Consider the following 16950-nt stretch of genomic DNA (forward strand, 5'->3'; position numbering starts at 1 on the left):
ATAGAATCATATTATTCAAAATTTTTTGACAAAAAACCTTTATACACTCCACAGCCACCAGGTTGCTGTGAGGATCACATGAATACCCTGCAGGTCTTATCTAAAAATAGCTCAACAAAAAGTCAGCAGTGATGGCACAATTATTTCACAATTGTGCATCAAACCAGTGACCCTTGGGTCAATCAGTACCCACAACAGTGTAGATAACCAGATGGGGGCGCTCTTGTGCAACACTGAAAATGATTGTCACATCAGAGATTGATTTTTATTGAGGGATCAAAGACATTATCACAGAATTCCACATTTGCAAAAGAGGTCATAGAGCCACACAAGGCAACTGTCAGCTTGTCGTCGTCACGCTCACTCCCATTTTTAAATGTGTTACCATGTTTGCCCGTTCGACTAAATGGGGAATTTGAAAATGGCAGCTATTCCTGTACACAAGGTGTCACATAGCAATGACATAGAGAGAAGGAAACACAGACTGAGACAATGTGTGTGTGTACATGTGTGTGTGTGTGTGGGGGGGGGGGGGGGTCCATATATTATCTGTTCATGTATTTTGCAGCAAGAAGCAGAAAGAGCTTCCATCAGCCACACCCCTTCATTGTCGTAATATCTGTCACCTGCTCCCTCTTGTTATCTGATGTATTTAAATCGTGTGTTTCTCCCGGCGGTGTTTAGTGTTGTCTCCTGTCTGTTCCTTGTGTGCCTGTGCTGCTCTTTCGTTTTCCCCCTGGTCTTGTGTGGAGGCTCACGGGCAGAATCTGTTCCCTGTCTGAGTGAACTTCTGCATTTGGTTGCGCTTGCTCCACTCATTTGTGACATGGCTAAACTAGATTAAGCTTATCCACCAACATAATTCCTTGGTGGCACAACGCCACCAGCGCTTAAGTTTTGCACAATGGTTTGGCCTAAGTGTAAACCAGCAAACAGGTAAGTTTTTTTTAACAAAAACTCAATTTATTAATAAACAGTACAATACATTGAAACAAAATCATTCATCAAAATAAGGAGCCAGCATTCATACTTTTTCAAGTGTATCAGATTGTCCCATTGTGAATAAATTCTTCCAGCACTACCAGGAAGTCAATATGTAAAAATTATAATACAGGTAGAAATACTAATATGTGCTTTGATTTTTAGTCATGTTTGATCCTGTTTAAGACAAACACTGTTAGGTTATGATGCCCTGAAAAATGTGACAGCAATTTTAAAATGACCAACAAATGAAATGACGCGGTTCACTTGGTCAGACAAGCGAGCACAAAAAGCGCAGACGATTGAGTGCAAATCTGCAGAAACTTGTGCAATCAGTTCACGCATGCATGCTTTAGTACCTGTGGTCCCGTTAAACATTAATAGACATCACAAAATGTTAGAATACAACTTAATGACAAAATACAGAACATTAAAAATACATTTTTATACACAGAATTGTATTTTGCGGCCTGTGTGAATAAGTGCTTATGATGAAGACATGCTTTTGTGGAGCAAAAAAGCTGACATGTCCTTTTTTTTTTTTTTGGGTCATGTGACCCTCATTCATCTCACCAGCCTGAGTGAATTAACTATCGGCTTCTTTGTTTCCCCTCATTATGTGCCATCACCTTGTGTATCCATGAGCTGAAGGCGGACACTTTGGTGTAGACCCCGGGCGACTGCTGCGTTCGACAGGCGTGACCCCACGACGTGACCCCGTAAACCACCCAGCCTCCTCCGGGACGCTCACACACCAGAGGCCCTCCGCTGTCGCCGCGGCAACTGTCCACACGTCTCTCTTGCTGGACACTGCCGGCACACAGCATGCGGCTGGTGAAAGCCCCGTGGAAATACTGCTGGCATTGGCGGCGAGGAAGGAGGGAGAGCGGCGCCTGCTGGAGGGTCTTGGAGTATGAGCGGCCTGGGGAGAAGTTCAAAAGTGGGTCTTAAGACACTTTATTTGTGCTCCTAAAATATGTCAAAATCAGTATTACACATCTCGCCATAGGCACACTTAACTGGAGGGGGGGATGAAATAAAAAATAACGCTTGCTTGAATAAGATTAACGTCACAAAATAGTCTGCAAAAGTTAACTAATGGAAATAGAATACTGCCTTCTGCACCTACTGACGTTACTTTTTAATCACAGCTCCATAAATACATTTTACAGGGCAGCGAATATATCAAATAAAAGTATGCTGAAAATGTCAGCATGAAGCCAAGATCGTAAGTATGTCACAGCAGACAGAGGTGCAGTTCAAATATTGTTGCCATGGCACTACATTTGCCTCAGTCGAGGTGTTCTGTTTGAATCTCAACTTTCCTTTTTTTTTACTGGGTCCTCTTGCGTTCCAAAAAACATGCGCGTTCTTAAACATTCTAATTCGCTCAAAGGAGCTCACCCACAACCTAATGAGAAAAATGGCATGAAAAATTGACCATGTATAAATAAACCTAACTTGATGTTTAATCCCAATTTCATCCCAAATGATTCAGATGATAATCATTGTTTTGACAGGACAGCTTCTATTATAAAAGAACATCTTTAAAAACAATATTATACACCTATAAAGAATCCATGAAGGTTTTCATTAGAAAACCTCCCTGGACTAAAAAGAAACCAATTTGACCACTGAATCACAATAAACTTGAACTCAAACAGCATTGAAAATTGATAAGTTTATTTGCAGGGGCAATCCAAGTAGGTTAAATAAATAAAAGGGTCAGGAACAGCAACAATTTCTGCATAGCTCAGACACTCTTTCCATGACTTGGTTGTTGCGAGCGTTGGGCTGTTTGCCTGCTACGTATGTGTGAAATGCGTGCGTGTGTACAGTCTGTGTGAATGATATGAAGGTGCCAAAACCAAGCACACAAACCGAACACCTTGCTGTAAAGTCAAACAGCCGCCACCCTTCAGTACATTAGACTCTTTAAATAGTTAGTGTTGTCACTGCTCTTGAGATAAATACCTTTATACCCTCCTCCCACCTCCCTTAGTATGTATGAGTCTGGCAGTCATGGATTTCATAATACAAACGACACCGGTAGTTTTTTTGCATCGGCAGCAACTAATGCAATTCTCAGGTGAGCATTACTGATGGTAGATTTGATGTATAATGACTTTCACATGGTAACAATACTACATGCTGACAGAGTTTACCACTGTTCAACACACTCCTTGTGATATAAGTGTGTATATTTCTTTCCTTCTAACCACAAAAAAATTTAAATAAAAAAAAAAAAAAAAGACAGCCGTGGCAAGACTTTTTTTAAATGATGGCGCTCTTCAGTGGTTTGGACTCCGGTCTGTGTTTGTACGACTATTTGGGAATACTGTTGGCAGTCAAGAATCTTATCAATTTCAAATAATTTATAATCATCTGCCAATGCACTGGAATGGAAAAACTCCATCCCTATTAGACTTTGAGGCGTCACATACAGTGATCTATGATTGAACACTGCAGAATATTTTGAATATTTCCATAGAATGCGTAAACAGCAAAATGCAAATTGGTGGGTGCTGCACTCAGTGCTTCTTAAAAGATTTAAGTTTATACTTCTGTTTTTTTGTGACACTCTTAAATATCTTTGTATGTTCATGTACAATTTTTTTTATGTCAATTGAACATTCTAATTGTAATCGCTATATTTTCAGAGAGTCTTGTTCAACAACAGAGCAAGACAACTATTGATTTTGGATATCAGCCTCTACTAGACAATTCACAGGGACTCCAGACTGTCATCTCCGACAGTTTCCCAGCTTGTTTTTCAGCTAAGAGCCACTCGTCTTTCACCACCACCACACACGCACACACACACACACGCAAGCTCACCTGTATCACCCCAGCCGGTGATGTGACAGTTGCTGGCTTGTTTGAGCACTCTCTCCTTCCTCAGGGGCAAACAGGCGGGAAGGACGTGACGGCTGAATGACACGCACTCTCCCGGTGTGTGGCCCACGGGCCCCGGTGACAGCCGAACCAAGGCCAGGTCATAATCGTTGCTGTGGGAGCGGTAACTCGGATGCGGGACAATCTGATCCACACCGTACTCCTCCTCGTGCTCCTCGGGGACGAGGGAGTGATAGTCACCCACTCTGACTTTGTACTGCTTGGTGCTGTTTCCATACCTGTGCACATGAGAGAGGGATAAGATTAGAAGAAAATATTTGAGCGATAACAGTGAATCTTTCATCCTGTCAGCACGTTTATGATTCGATCTGCGTCACAAGGGCACATGATGGAGTGTTTCTCGTCACTTGTTGACATGTTTGGGTGTTTCAAAAAACCTCTTTGGGGTGATAAAGTTGGTTATCTCGAGGCCAACAGAAACGGAGGAAAGAGTATCAGAAGAAAATGTGACCTTATTAGGGTCGAGTCAGAAAATATCACAAACCAAACAAAATGGTCGGCCAGCTAAATACAAAAACATACGTATAAACACATATAAACACACACATGCTCTCTCTCCATCTGTTAATGTGTTTGGTATTAACTGACAAGTAATCATGCCACCCAAGTTACCTTTCCATGTTTAAAATGGTCAGGAGTTTAGTTACAGTTGGCAGGCCCTGAGCTGTACGCTCGCAAAATATAAATAGAGATAATCTGCTCGCTGTAAGGAGGCCAAATGATATCAGGTCGTCTTTTCAGAGATGCACCAGTGGTCTACAGTAATACATGACACGACATGCAAACTGTAAACTGATACTAAAAAAAAGTCATGTGTGCAAAGAAAAGATGAGATCAGTCAACCACTATCTCCACAGCCCTGACTTTAAAGTCCACACTGTTTTTTGCTTTGTTTATTGAAAATGTATTTAATTTTCAGTTGTATTGACAATTTGTTTTAGCTACCTTTATCATATAAATATAAATATAAACATACATTTAAATATAAATGTTGTGTTAGTTAGTTAGTTAGTTAGTTAGTTAGTTAGTTAGTTAGTTAGTTAGTTAGTTAAAGCTGTTAGATGATTAATGCCATCATTTTACTCAATGGCATATCTAAACACTTATTTCTATTAAAAATTTGTAGTGTACATTTTGAAGAAAAATACATAATAAAGTAGTAGTCATGGTTTAAAATATATTTTATAGGCTCATTCAATATTTCTTCCAATTTCACTTTGTTTCACATAAAGTAGTGCATTCTGTAACGAGGATGATTACCATTTAACTTTCAAACAACTTCCCAGACATTAGTGTTTTAAGATTCATCACAGAGTTTGAGTTTCAGTCTATTTTTTTCCTGAAAATAATCTGAAAGTGGTTGGGTGTCTTTTATAACCACTTTTTTTTTCAACCTGCAGTAGTGAAGAGACCCTGACAATGGTTCATGAAAAGGTAAAAGGAAGGATATACTGAGTTACTTCTTCCTCTCCAAAATGTGGAAAAGTTGGATTTATCGGTGTGGGGTCAGCTTTGAGTATAAAATTAAATGCAGGCTGTATTTGTTCTTCTCTCGCACTCCACCACTTTTGCTCCCTGCTGCCTTCTCTGCTGTGTGCATTAGTGAAGTTTATAGATTAACTATACGTCTCTGTTACGGTGAGCACCAAACCGCAGCTGATCACTTCACTATGGGACTTCCAAATCGACGTCCATCTTGATTCACATTTGGACATAAAAAATGTCCTGTGGTCAGTTTCAGGAAATTTATTCTTGAGTTTCCTCACCGTTTGGGGAAAATCCATGTGTAAGCCAAACTCCCACGACTCAGTGTTTATGTGGAAAAGCATAAATCCCCAAGATAGAATGTTTACTAGGAACTCGACAGAACCCTCGCTTATGAACTCCCTAATATGCTTAGGCAAATTATCTATGATTCCCAGTTTAACCAAAATTTAAATGTAGCACCTTGTTAGCGCTTATTGTTTTTCATGTTTACATGCTAATGCGTGTGCATGAAAATAAATACATCTTACTTCTTGAAGCAGTGTGCTGATGTGAGGACCCAGCAGGTGTCAATTAGAGTCGCACCACACACCAGCCTCCCATCTCCCCTGGACCCCCGTAAACGTATCGCGGACTGCCACGGCCAGCCGCTCCTAAGACACAAGTGTAAACACTAAAACGTGACTGCAAATGCAAATACAGATTTAAGAATTCTGTCAGTTGTGTGGAATTAATAATTAACAATTTGATCGTGAAATAGAATGCACGGTTTGGATCCAACTAAAGACTGTATTATTGGTTTCTATTCATATGGCTGGAATCACATTTGAGGTATTCAAAATGGAAATGGAATTTGACCCGCAGAGCAGTTTTATTGCTGTAAAATTAACCTGATGACTATGAGGAAGGAAATTAAATGGTCACTCCTAAAAATCATTTACAGTAGTCATTAATCAAAAACCCTCTTAACAATAAAACTAAATGGCTTCAACGTTCCATGTAATTATTGAACACAAACAGGAAGTATCTCGAGGAATTTATATTTTAATCTAAGCACCGTTTGTTTATCTGGATGAGGGCCAAGCCAGTGGAATGTTCGGCTTACATTCTTGTGTACTTAGCGACACGTATAATAAAATGGTATCCGTTTGCTCTGCTTCAAATAAATAGTTGCCATTGTAATATTTTGACTAGAAAAGGTGTTCCATAACCCATATCTGATTTTATCACATTACGGCCTCACCTCAGAGAGTTCTCTCCTCCGATGATTCGACGCTGCCGAGTGTGTATGAGCCGCAGCCCGCAAATCTGATTGACTGGAGCTGATTGAGACAGAAGAGAGATATTTATCTATCAGCGTGTGTGAGACAGTCTGGGATGACTGTGATTGCTAAACCATAAATTCAGACTTGGACGGCGTTTTATTAAACATGTTTCATACGTGAAATTCATGTTTTTCTGACCAGGAGCACTTATTGTACCGTATTTTCCGCACTATAAGGTGCACCGGATTATAAAGCGCACCTACAATGAATGGCCCATTTTAAAACTTTGTCCATATGTAAGGCGCACCGGATTATAAAGCGCGTAGAATAAATAACTCAAAATTGCTCAAACGTTAATGCAATCACAATATAGTAACACTCGAAATAGTGAAAACAATAACAATATATCAATAACTCAACGTTGCTCAAACGTTAGTATCGCGCAACACACAAAATAAACACGTAAAGCTTACTTTAATAAATTGGTCCTCATCCACGAATCCATATTGGTCCATATATAAGGCGCACCGGATTATAAGGCGCACTTTTGAGAAAATTGGAGGTTTTTAAGTGCGCCTTATAGTGCGGAAAATACGGTACATATTATAAATGTGAGGTCCTTTTTCGGAAGCAAAACATCCCCCACGCGGTGTTGACTTATTACGGTGTTTGCAGCTCGTGTAATGCGCAGGAAACAAACAGCAATGTGAGTCTGTCCGCATGTGTGACAGACAGGGTGAAGCAATAACATAGGAAAGGTCCATTTCGCCATCTGGACATATTTACACACACTGAGCTGGGCCATGCTAAAAATATCACCATGATTTATTAATCTTGGCTCATTAGTTTCTCAGTACAGTACGCCGCACGGGGCTCTGCAGACTCCTTTCATATGCCGCACGAGGTGCTCGAATTGCTCTCAAATAACTTCAAGAAAAGACCAGCACTAACTCACCTTTGACCTCTTTGTGACCAGTCTGGAGTTGACCGTAGTCACAGATGACTCCGGCGTCCTCGCTATGACGACAATTGTGCGTGCCGGGCGCCTGTTTGATGCAATCGGCGATGGAGCGCTCGTCTCCGCTGCACTTCACGTTGTCCACGTGGATTGGCCCCGCACCCTCGCCAAAGTATGCCATCACGCGAGCCTTGGCCAGCCCGCTAGAGAGATCAGATGCCAGGATGAGCTTACGTGTTATAATTTATCATCATTGTCATCATCCAATTTCATAAACGTGTCATTTATGTGGTTAATTAAGATAAATGAATGCAAAATCAAGTAGTGTGTCGGGATGCTATCAGAGCGCCACATGCTTGTTAAGACAAGCCCAAGTATGCATTGTCAGTGTGAATATGGACAGAACAATATTAGGCTTCTTATTCCTCTGAGTTTTAATATGACTCATTGTGACAGAATAATCCCACGATGTGTCATCCGGGTCAATATGGGTCAAAGATGAGGTTGTACATAATTTGTATACATTTTTGCTTTCTCACCCCAAGAGAACAGTTTAACCACGGGGGAAGTGTTGTATATTTAACGACCTTTCACCACACCCTGCTTCAGACAGAACGATGATCCGAAATTGCACATCTCCGACACGCTCCACTGCGCTCTCATGCTTATGCTCTCCAGATGTGGCTTTCACCTACACACACGTATGTGGAAGAAAACGGCAAGCCATGTGTTGCCGGGGAGCAAAGGCAGTTCCGTGTCCGTATGACAGCACTCCCTCGACAATTACTTGTTATGGAAAAGGGGACAGCATCTCAGAGGGATGGGATAATAGGAGACAGAGTGGATGAGATAGCCCGTCACTTAGTACAATATGCTCCCCTAAGAGGTTGTTTATTTTGGTTTTCAAAATGATGTACAGTTAAGCCATTTAAAAGTGAAGAAATTACAGTCACACTATTGGACAGGACATGCTAATAATGTATCACGAAAGCAACAGTTGACGTTAGTCATTGTCGTTTAACCCAAGCTCAGTTTGAGTGTGATGAGATGTTAAGTGGAAACAGATACACTGTGTGAGATGAAGAGATGAAAAGCAAAGGATGTGTATGAGACAGATGCCAAGTCTAAGACGTGATGATGGATTTTGCAAACAGAGATGATGTTCTGGATTCACTTAAGCGTGAGCAGACTAACATACAGCGATCACATTGCGATGCAACAGCTCACGGCTTGGAAAAGGGAAAAAGTACTTTCATCTGCCCCAACTTTGGACTTTCTATACAATGAGATCAAATGCAAGACCAGTATCATAAATTGTGACGATGATGATAAAGCTTAGTTTTGATGGACAAGTAACGAGAGTTGAAACAGTGTATCACCAGATCGCATACTTTATGTCTATCTCGGTTTTTATTTGGAGTCAGGTCTGAGCTCTAAACAAAATGTTTTTTTATGGTGAATCCATTTGCATGCACAAAATCAATCTTGTTGCTGGAACTATCACTCTTAACTATTTTGATGATGAGCCAATTGTTTTAGCATACAAATTAGCTTTGTTTTCGTGTGGCTAAAGTGGATCCAGTGACCAAAGCGCGGACTCTCTGCTGCCAAATTGTCCTTGGGCAAGACACTGAACCCTAATTTGCTCCCAGTGGGCCTGGCAGTGGCATCAGCTGCCCGTTGATCTCAGAATGTGTGTGCGAATTGGTGAATATGAGGCTTTTCTAAGCACTTTGGGCATTGTATGGTGTAGCGAGTGCATTATATACTGTAAGTAAGCTTCATTTATCATCAATACCCACAATGTTGTGCAGCTTCAGGCGCCGACATCTGTTCACATACCTGAATCCCATCTGTCGACACACAACTTCAGCATCCCGATCAGTCCATCCATCATCACAGACTGTACCCCATTGACCAGACAGATAGATCTCTACCCGCCCTTCTCTGGGGCTTTCTCCTCCCACCAGCCTCACTGGGACACCTGGATAACAAACACACACGCACACAATACACTGAATTTATTGTCAATCCCCGATTGCATCCATGAGCAATCAATCACGAGAACCCAATTTAAAAAAAATCTTTGACCTGGCCGCAGCACCTTTACAATGAGAAAAGGTCAACACAAGTCATTCTCTGGAACCAGTTGCCAGCTGTTACCATGACGACTAGTGGTAGAACTAGGGAATTGTGACCAGTCAAGTTCCAAGGTTGTTCCCTAATATCCCAGAGTATGAAGAGAAAAAAGTGAGCCTGTAGCAAAAAGAGATTTTCACTCATGGAGGTAGCACTTCACCAGTCTGTTCGATTATACTTATCATTTAGTGTTGCACATGCGGCGGACACTTCAACAAACACAACTTATGGGATTTTGTCCACACTATTTATCCGATTCAGGTTCACAACTGACAACTGTCTCAATGGTATGATACAACCTAGGCTGATCATCAGTCGATGTTACAAAATATTTTCATTGGACATTTTTAGCCACCCTTGTTTTTCTTCCCTGATTGCTTGGGTGACATCATCCATTGCATGTAACACACATGTGGGTAATCTGGAGTCCACTGTGACCCTGACCAATTAAGGTTACTCAGCAAGTAAACGTCTATGGCGGTGGTAGTTGGAGGCTCATTGTTATTTTGTCCTCTATCTTACAACAACTATGCACTAACATGACCTCAGCGTGATGCTCCCTGACAAGAGAGGAAAGAAAGCAAACCACAGAAAGTAACTTGAAAGCCCTGCCTGACTTATCAGCATTGTCTGCCCTTTCCAAAATCAACATAAACCAATCTGCAATGCGGGGAGGTTGGACAGATAAACAATCACAAATCCACATTATGAGACTCCCAAATGCTTTGCAGTAATGATATAATTCTTTAGCTACCAAGAATGTTCCTCAGGCTCTTGCCAAAGCTACCTAAGCTGCATCAATAAACCCCCAGCATGTGAAACAGCTATTTCTGTCTCCACTGTGTGATCTCTCACCAAAGATAAGTCTCACATGAATTATTTGCTAGGAAGTTCAACAGACTTATCACATACGTACGGTTGACTGTATGTTGCATTCAGCAGTAGCAGAGGAAACAGAATTGAAAAGTAAAAACAATTTTGCTTCCTCCATCACTGTCGCTCTTTTATTATTACCCAGAGGCCATTGACATCATCTTGATGAATGGCGCTAACACCCTAGACCCTTCCTTCTAGTTCTTTTTGCCAAGAGAGGCACTACAGGGCGTTTGGCGAAGGAGTATGAGGTACAGTTTGATATTTGAGCTGGCAATATGTGGGCCCACGAAAGCGTGCACGCAATGTTTGTTCACAAGCAAGGGGGTTACATTTAGGCAAACCGGTAATATACATTTACAATCAGTCCACTTGTTATTGCAGGGGAGGCTAATCAGCAGACATGCCCGTAAAATCTGGCATGACATCACCAACCACCACTTTGGGGATGTCGGATTTTCTAAAATGAGATTTTAATTGAGTCCACATTGAGTTTCACAGAGATCTTACAAACTGCTCTATTACGTAGTAGTAGACGGAGGAAATTGATGTGAATGGAGACTTTGGCTTCCTATGCCTGGCTGTTCTGGAAAATGTGTGCTATACACATCAGGAGCAGAGTCAACAGTTAATGCATTAACCACAAAGAATAAAACCACCATCACTATATCAATAAATCATTATAGCATATACATATGAGAATGAATTTGGAAGTTGCGGTTGATTGTCTCAAATTTGCAGGGAGCCCAATATCAACCCTTGATAGTGTTTAGTGTTTACTAAGACCGCAAAGAGGATATCAAAAGGGTTGGCAGTTCAGCAGGAAGTCTCTGGATTTTAGATTTATTTTATTTAACATACATTTAAATCGGCATGGCTATAACTCAACTTGCCATAGCTAATTTCATGTCATATTTATTATAGAATAAAAACACCTCTGCTGGTGGTTGTAGCAAAGTAGGCGGCCTTCTATTTATGCACGTATGTCATGCATTGCATATAATCCATATGTATCCTTATATTTGACAGTTTAAATGTCACTGTCAGATAAGATTGCGTCTTACTCGTCGGAAGCCCGTCTCCGAGGCGTTCTGCATTGCACGCGATGTTAACATCTTCATGATGTGTGCAGTCATGACGGAGCCACTCCTCCCGCTTGCACAGCAATAGGCTGGGCTCTTTGCCTGTGCAGCTCACGTCATCCAAAAGAATAGGACCAGACGCAACCCCGAAGCGAGGGACCGGTGTGATGTCTAGTCCTTCAGGAACCAGAGTTTGGCCTAACCTGCTCAGGTCACACAGGCGTCATAATGCAGCAATATGAAATTTAAATAATGTACACGTCCGGGGCACCATATTTATTACCTGTAACCGAGTTGATGGCACACTACTTGAGTGTTTGAGTCTGTCCAGCCGTCATCACAGACTGTTCCCCACTGTCCATGGTAGAAGACCTCTAAGCGTCCCTCGGAGCCCACGGTCCCACCCACTAACCGAACAGTACCATCTGTGGAGATCAAAGTCAGACATTGCCAGTAAGGAAATTAGGTGGTAAAAATACTCTACTGTCTTGCAAACAACAATAATTGCGCAATGGGGAAAATAACATCCATCTATTCATTATAGCGCTTGTAGAGCGTGAGGAAGTTGGTGGGCTGGAGCCGATTCGATCTGACTTGGGGCAATAGGCAAGCTACTCCAGTCGCCACTGGGCTTGAGAGCTAAACAACCACTTTTACTCACATTTGTACCTATGGAGAATTTAAAAGACATCAATTCATAAAAAATGCATGTGTAAGAATGCATTTTTTATGTAAAACAATAATGTGGTCCTAGAGCCACATTTATTAGCAAAGCTTGTGACATTCACTCTTCAGCATCACGCTACCGTAGCTGCACCAGATGGTGCTTTGATGATGCAGGCAGCTTCATTTACCTGTCAGAGGACTGCAAGAGACGCCGGCATCCTCGGAATGGAGGCAGTTGTGTTCTCCCCAAGCACTTTTCAGACACTGCTCCACGGTGAGTTCATTTCCTGTGCATCTCACCTCATCCAGCCACACACGGCCAGAGCTCTTTCCATAATGGGCCTGGCCCCATGCCCGTGCTACACCACTGAAAGGAAGAAAGAAAGTGAAGAGGAAGTGTTGAAAAACATACTCGACTTTCTGTCTGGCTGCTTCTGGTTGATCACTAGCATGTGACTTTAAAAGCTTGTGCCTTTACCTCAGCCCCAACTGTCGACATACAACCTCTGCATCACTGTCATCCCATTGGTCATCACATATGGAGCCCCACTGGCCTGCATGGAACACCTCAACTGTGCCTTCAGACATCGACCGGCCCCCTACCAGCCGTATAGGCAGCATCACTGCATCTGATGAAAACGTACAACTCAGCACCTTTGTTCAGAAGACCTTTATCCAATCCATCCAATGTTTCTCAATGATTCAAGAGTACGACCTACCGTGCTGCTTCGTGCAGGTCACGGCTGCAGTCATGGAGCACTCGCCTCCATTCCACATGGATTTGGGACACTGAAGCAGATCAGATTCATCTCCCTGGCAGCGGACAGCCTGCCAGTGGAACTTAGCCATGCTCGGACGAGACAGGGGGAGAGCATGAGCCCGACCTGAAAGGCTGGAAGGGGTATCGGGGATCAAACTAGTAATCCAGGCTATCAAACATTAATGATTATAGATTAAAAGATGTTATAGAAAAAAACAGGCTGACAGTTTTTACTTAACTACAAAATGGCTTCAAGCTGCTTGCAATGCCCTTCAGCCATGTGCAAATTCATGGTCCACTATTCCTGAGCAAATATACCGTAAGCGCTTTTGCACCCTGCAGTGTCCAATAACTGTCCACGTGACGCCCATCAGCGACCATGCTGCCAGACATATGGCTGACATTTGCGCTCTGCTTTCTGCTCTGAGTTTGCCTCTTGCATGAAAATGCAAGCATGCGTGCCAGGGCTGGTTTTAGTGTCAACAGATGGAAGTGTGCAACGTGGTCTCCTAAGTCATGACACCATATGTGTTTGTGACCTTTTTTTTTTTTTTTTTTAGAGGTTACACAATTTACATCCTGTGATGATTTATTTAGAGGTGAAAGAAAATGTAATTTGTAAGTTAGGCAAGTAGCACTAAGGCGCGGATGACAGCAAGAGAGTGAGTATAGCATGAGTGGTGGTAACAAGGTAAATAATGGGAGCGCTAAAGGTATTTCAATACCTCCAGGGAATGGAGGTTTGGAATGCAAAGGTCACTGGCAAAAAGAAAAAAAAGGCAAAAAGAAAACTGGTGTGCAAGGGCCATAAACCTTCCCAACAATTTCCAATGATGCGCTCATCATCTGTCAGATAGTCGAAGACAGTAAAGCATTGTGAAGTTTTATGGTGCATCTGCATCGAATATGTGGGCGATGCAGGAAATAGTTACACAGAACACAACTACATGTCTCAAACCAAAGTTTTTTTGTGTGAAATAAAAAATGGTGGGACAAAGAAATCTTTAATTAAAAACAAAACAACCTGGCAATATGTCTCAATGGAAATATGCATATGTGCACGCTCACCCCTTGCCCAGCTGCCTGCACACAACTGCAGCGTCTTCATCTCGCCAGTCGTCGCTGCACACGGACCCCCACACTCCGCCCAGGTAGACTTCCACCCTGCCATCCAATTTGGAGCGGCCTCCTTGCAAACGCACTGAACCTTGGCATGCAGAGCAGGGGACGCCTCGTGTAAAAGCAAGGCTTTAACATCAAAATGATGCAAAACAGATGGGTTTATGCATATAACGAGAGTTCACTCAACAATATCATTCAACAATGGGTTTAACCACATTCTTAACACTCCATGAAAAGATTCAAAGACAGAAAATGTGCCTTTTAAGTAGGAAACATGGTAAAACATCTGCATGGAATTTTGACTCAACAGACCGCTCTGATTCCAAATAGTACGTTTCGGAAAAAATATTACACAATAAAGTCGATATTGGTATGTGCATCGCACGCCATGACAAAAGGTTGACCTGATTAATGTGCACTAACAATGAAGTTATCACAGCGTGAGCACAGCAGATATAGTAGATAGCTAATTTGTGTCGATAGTCCAAATACACTTAATAATTACAAGACTGCTACAAACATGGTGAAGTTATAAAAGACCCAAACAAGAAGCAACAGCAACATTTAATTGCTGCTTAAAATTTACTCAGTGAGTGCATGGATTGAAATTAATTGGTAAGAAATCATCAACGCAGCATTGTATGACAAAACCAACAATTCTGGATTCACTCTTTAAAATCAATATTGTTTAATTATATTCTGCGGACCCATTGTGTCAAAAAGTAGGCCAACATTTAGATTTGGAAGTGATTGGTTTATACCCTGCACAATAAACGTTATTGCAATGTGCCAAAGGTCTATTCCTTTAAAAATAATAATAATAAAATTAATAATAATAATGTTAGACAATTTCGAAAATGTAATTGTAATAGCGCATCAACATGACATAAAAGCCGATGAATATATGGGGATACTGTTCTGTGCATGTGATGTGGCTCCAGGCAGGCTGCATGCGCGTGTACCTTGTTTACAGTCGCAGTAACCCCAATCGACTCTCCCTCTCTGGTTCCGGAAGAAGCACCAGGCTCGGATTCTGCCGTCGGGATTCCGGCACTGATTGTGCTCCCCGACGCCTTTGCCCGGGTGACGCTCCGTGAAGCCGCCCACCTCACTCCAGTTCATACACCGTGCGCCGGACTCGGTGACGTCTATCGCGCCCCGGTACAAGGCGCCTGAGCCACGGCTCTGGGCGCAGTCGCCGAACGGCTGAATAAGTGACGAGTGGCCGTCGCTCGGCCACAGGAGCGCGGTCGTGAGGGCGAGGAACACCGCCGTCATGCCGGGGATCTGACGCTTGGATCCCGGAGGTTTGCACAGGCGGGAATCCCATCAGCTGAGAAGAACCAATTGCTTCCTAGCCAGACGCATCACCCTGCATGGCGTGGGACGGGAGGGAGTGTAGGGTGGTGGGGTGGGAGCAGATCAATGAAGCTGCATTACAGTGCTATACATGCGTGGGAAGAAGACACTGTACACAAATTATAAAGCAAATGGTGCATGCCTTCAAACATTTGCCAAGTCCGCAAAAGCACTGAGAGCCATTCATTAAATTACTAATTTCACTTGATGTTTTTTTCACAAGGGCCTCAAATCCTTTTCTTGTTCCATGTTTGCATGCTCACATGTTAGAGCGACTATAAAACGAAGACACCTGCATGTACAAACAAGTATTGAATGTCACAATTGCACAACTTAGAGCACTTATAAAACTGAGACACCTGCATGTACAAACAAGAATCAAATATCACAATTACACAAAATGGTTGCTATTGTGAATAAAAAATACAAACCCCAATTCCAGTGCATTTGGGGTCGGGTGGGTCTTTACCTCTTCTTCCCAGAGGACATGACGTTCATGATTCCTTAAAACAATTTGAAATGTTAGTATTAGGTGTAAATAGATGAATACATACTCACGCACACACGCACGCACGCACGCACGACATACATACGCACGCGCGCACACACCCACCAATAAATAAATAAATAAATAAATAAATAAATTAATTAATAAATTAATTAATTAATTAATTAATTATTTAATTAATTAAGAGCGTTTTGAACTACCATAATGGCCAACTGTGAAACGATTTATGGTAGTAGGATAAGTAATGTAGTAGAAAATGAAAAGAAAGAAAAAAACACGCTGTTGACAATGATAAGGAATCCTGGCCCTGTCTGAACTGAAGTTTCTGGAGGATTAAAAATAAGGTACATTGACTACATTTACTACGTTTATTGGGGAGGGGTATTTGGATGGAGTTTTCTTACATGCCTATCTTATTTCAGATTGTTACTTCGCCTAATGTAGGCCTGTAGCATCTTGATAACATGTAACATAACATCTGTTGTTTACTGTAAGGTTGACTGCACGGTCAAAAGCGGCAGAATATTTTCATTGAGTGGACAGTATGCAGCTCTGTACACTTATGATTTACAGAGACGCGTGTTTTTTCATTGGTGGAGAAAAGCCGGCGGTGTACGTCATAATATCGACGCCCAATGAGATGATGTCTACATGTGAGTGCTTATTTTACTTACAAGCTGTGCTGAAATACACTCGGGTGGGCGGTGTCTTCATTTGATACTTCTCTGTTGTGAATACAGTTTTGTTGGTATTAGCACATGGACAACACGTGTTACATAAAGACAATAAATCAATTTATTAATTTATAGAAATTGAAATAAAAACGAACACCGTGT

The 16950-nt window shown here is 41.9% G+C and overlaps 1 protein-coding gene across 1 annotated transcript; it reads right to left on the reverse strand.

Moving 5' to 3' along the window:
• Nucleotides 1-251: 251 nt before the first annotated feature.
• LOC119120349 (neurotrypsin-like) lies at nt 252-15643 on the reverse strand. The gene is made up of 13 exons (XM_037247159.1): nt 15210-15643; nt 14194-14332; nt 13085-13257; nt 12844-12994; nt 12554-12732; nt 11983-12124; nt 11682-11902; nt 9448-9589; nt 7603-7808; nt 6626-6704; nt 5913-6035; nt 3820-4115; nt 252-1903 (listed from the first exon to the last, which is right to left on the reverse strand). Exons 1-13 carry the CDS (start codon nt 15523-15525, stop codon nt 1572-1574), a joined length of 2499 nt encoding a protein of 832 aa, XP_037103054.1. The 5' UTR covers nt 15526-15643; the 3' UTR covers nt 252-1571.
• Between the last annotated feature and the right edge of the window lie 1307 nt (nt 15644-16950).

This window comes from Syngnathus acus, chromosome 1, assembly GCF_901709675.1.
Source record: "Syngnathus acus chromosome 1, fSynAcu1.2, whole genome shotgun sequence".
NCBI lineage: Eukaryota > Metazoa > Chordata > Actinopteri > Syngnathiformes > Syngnathidae > Syngnathus > Syngnathus acus.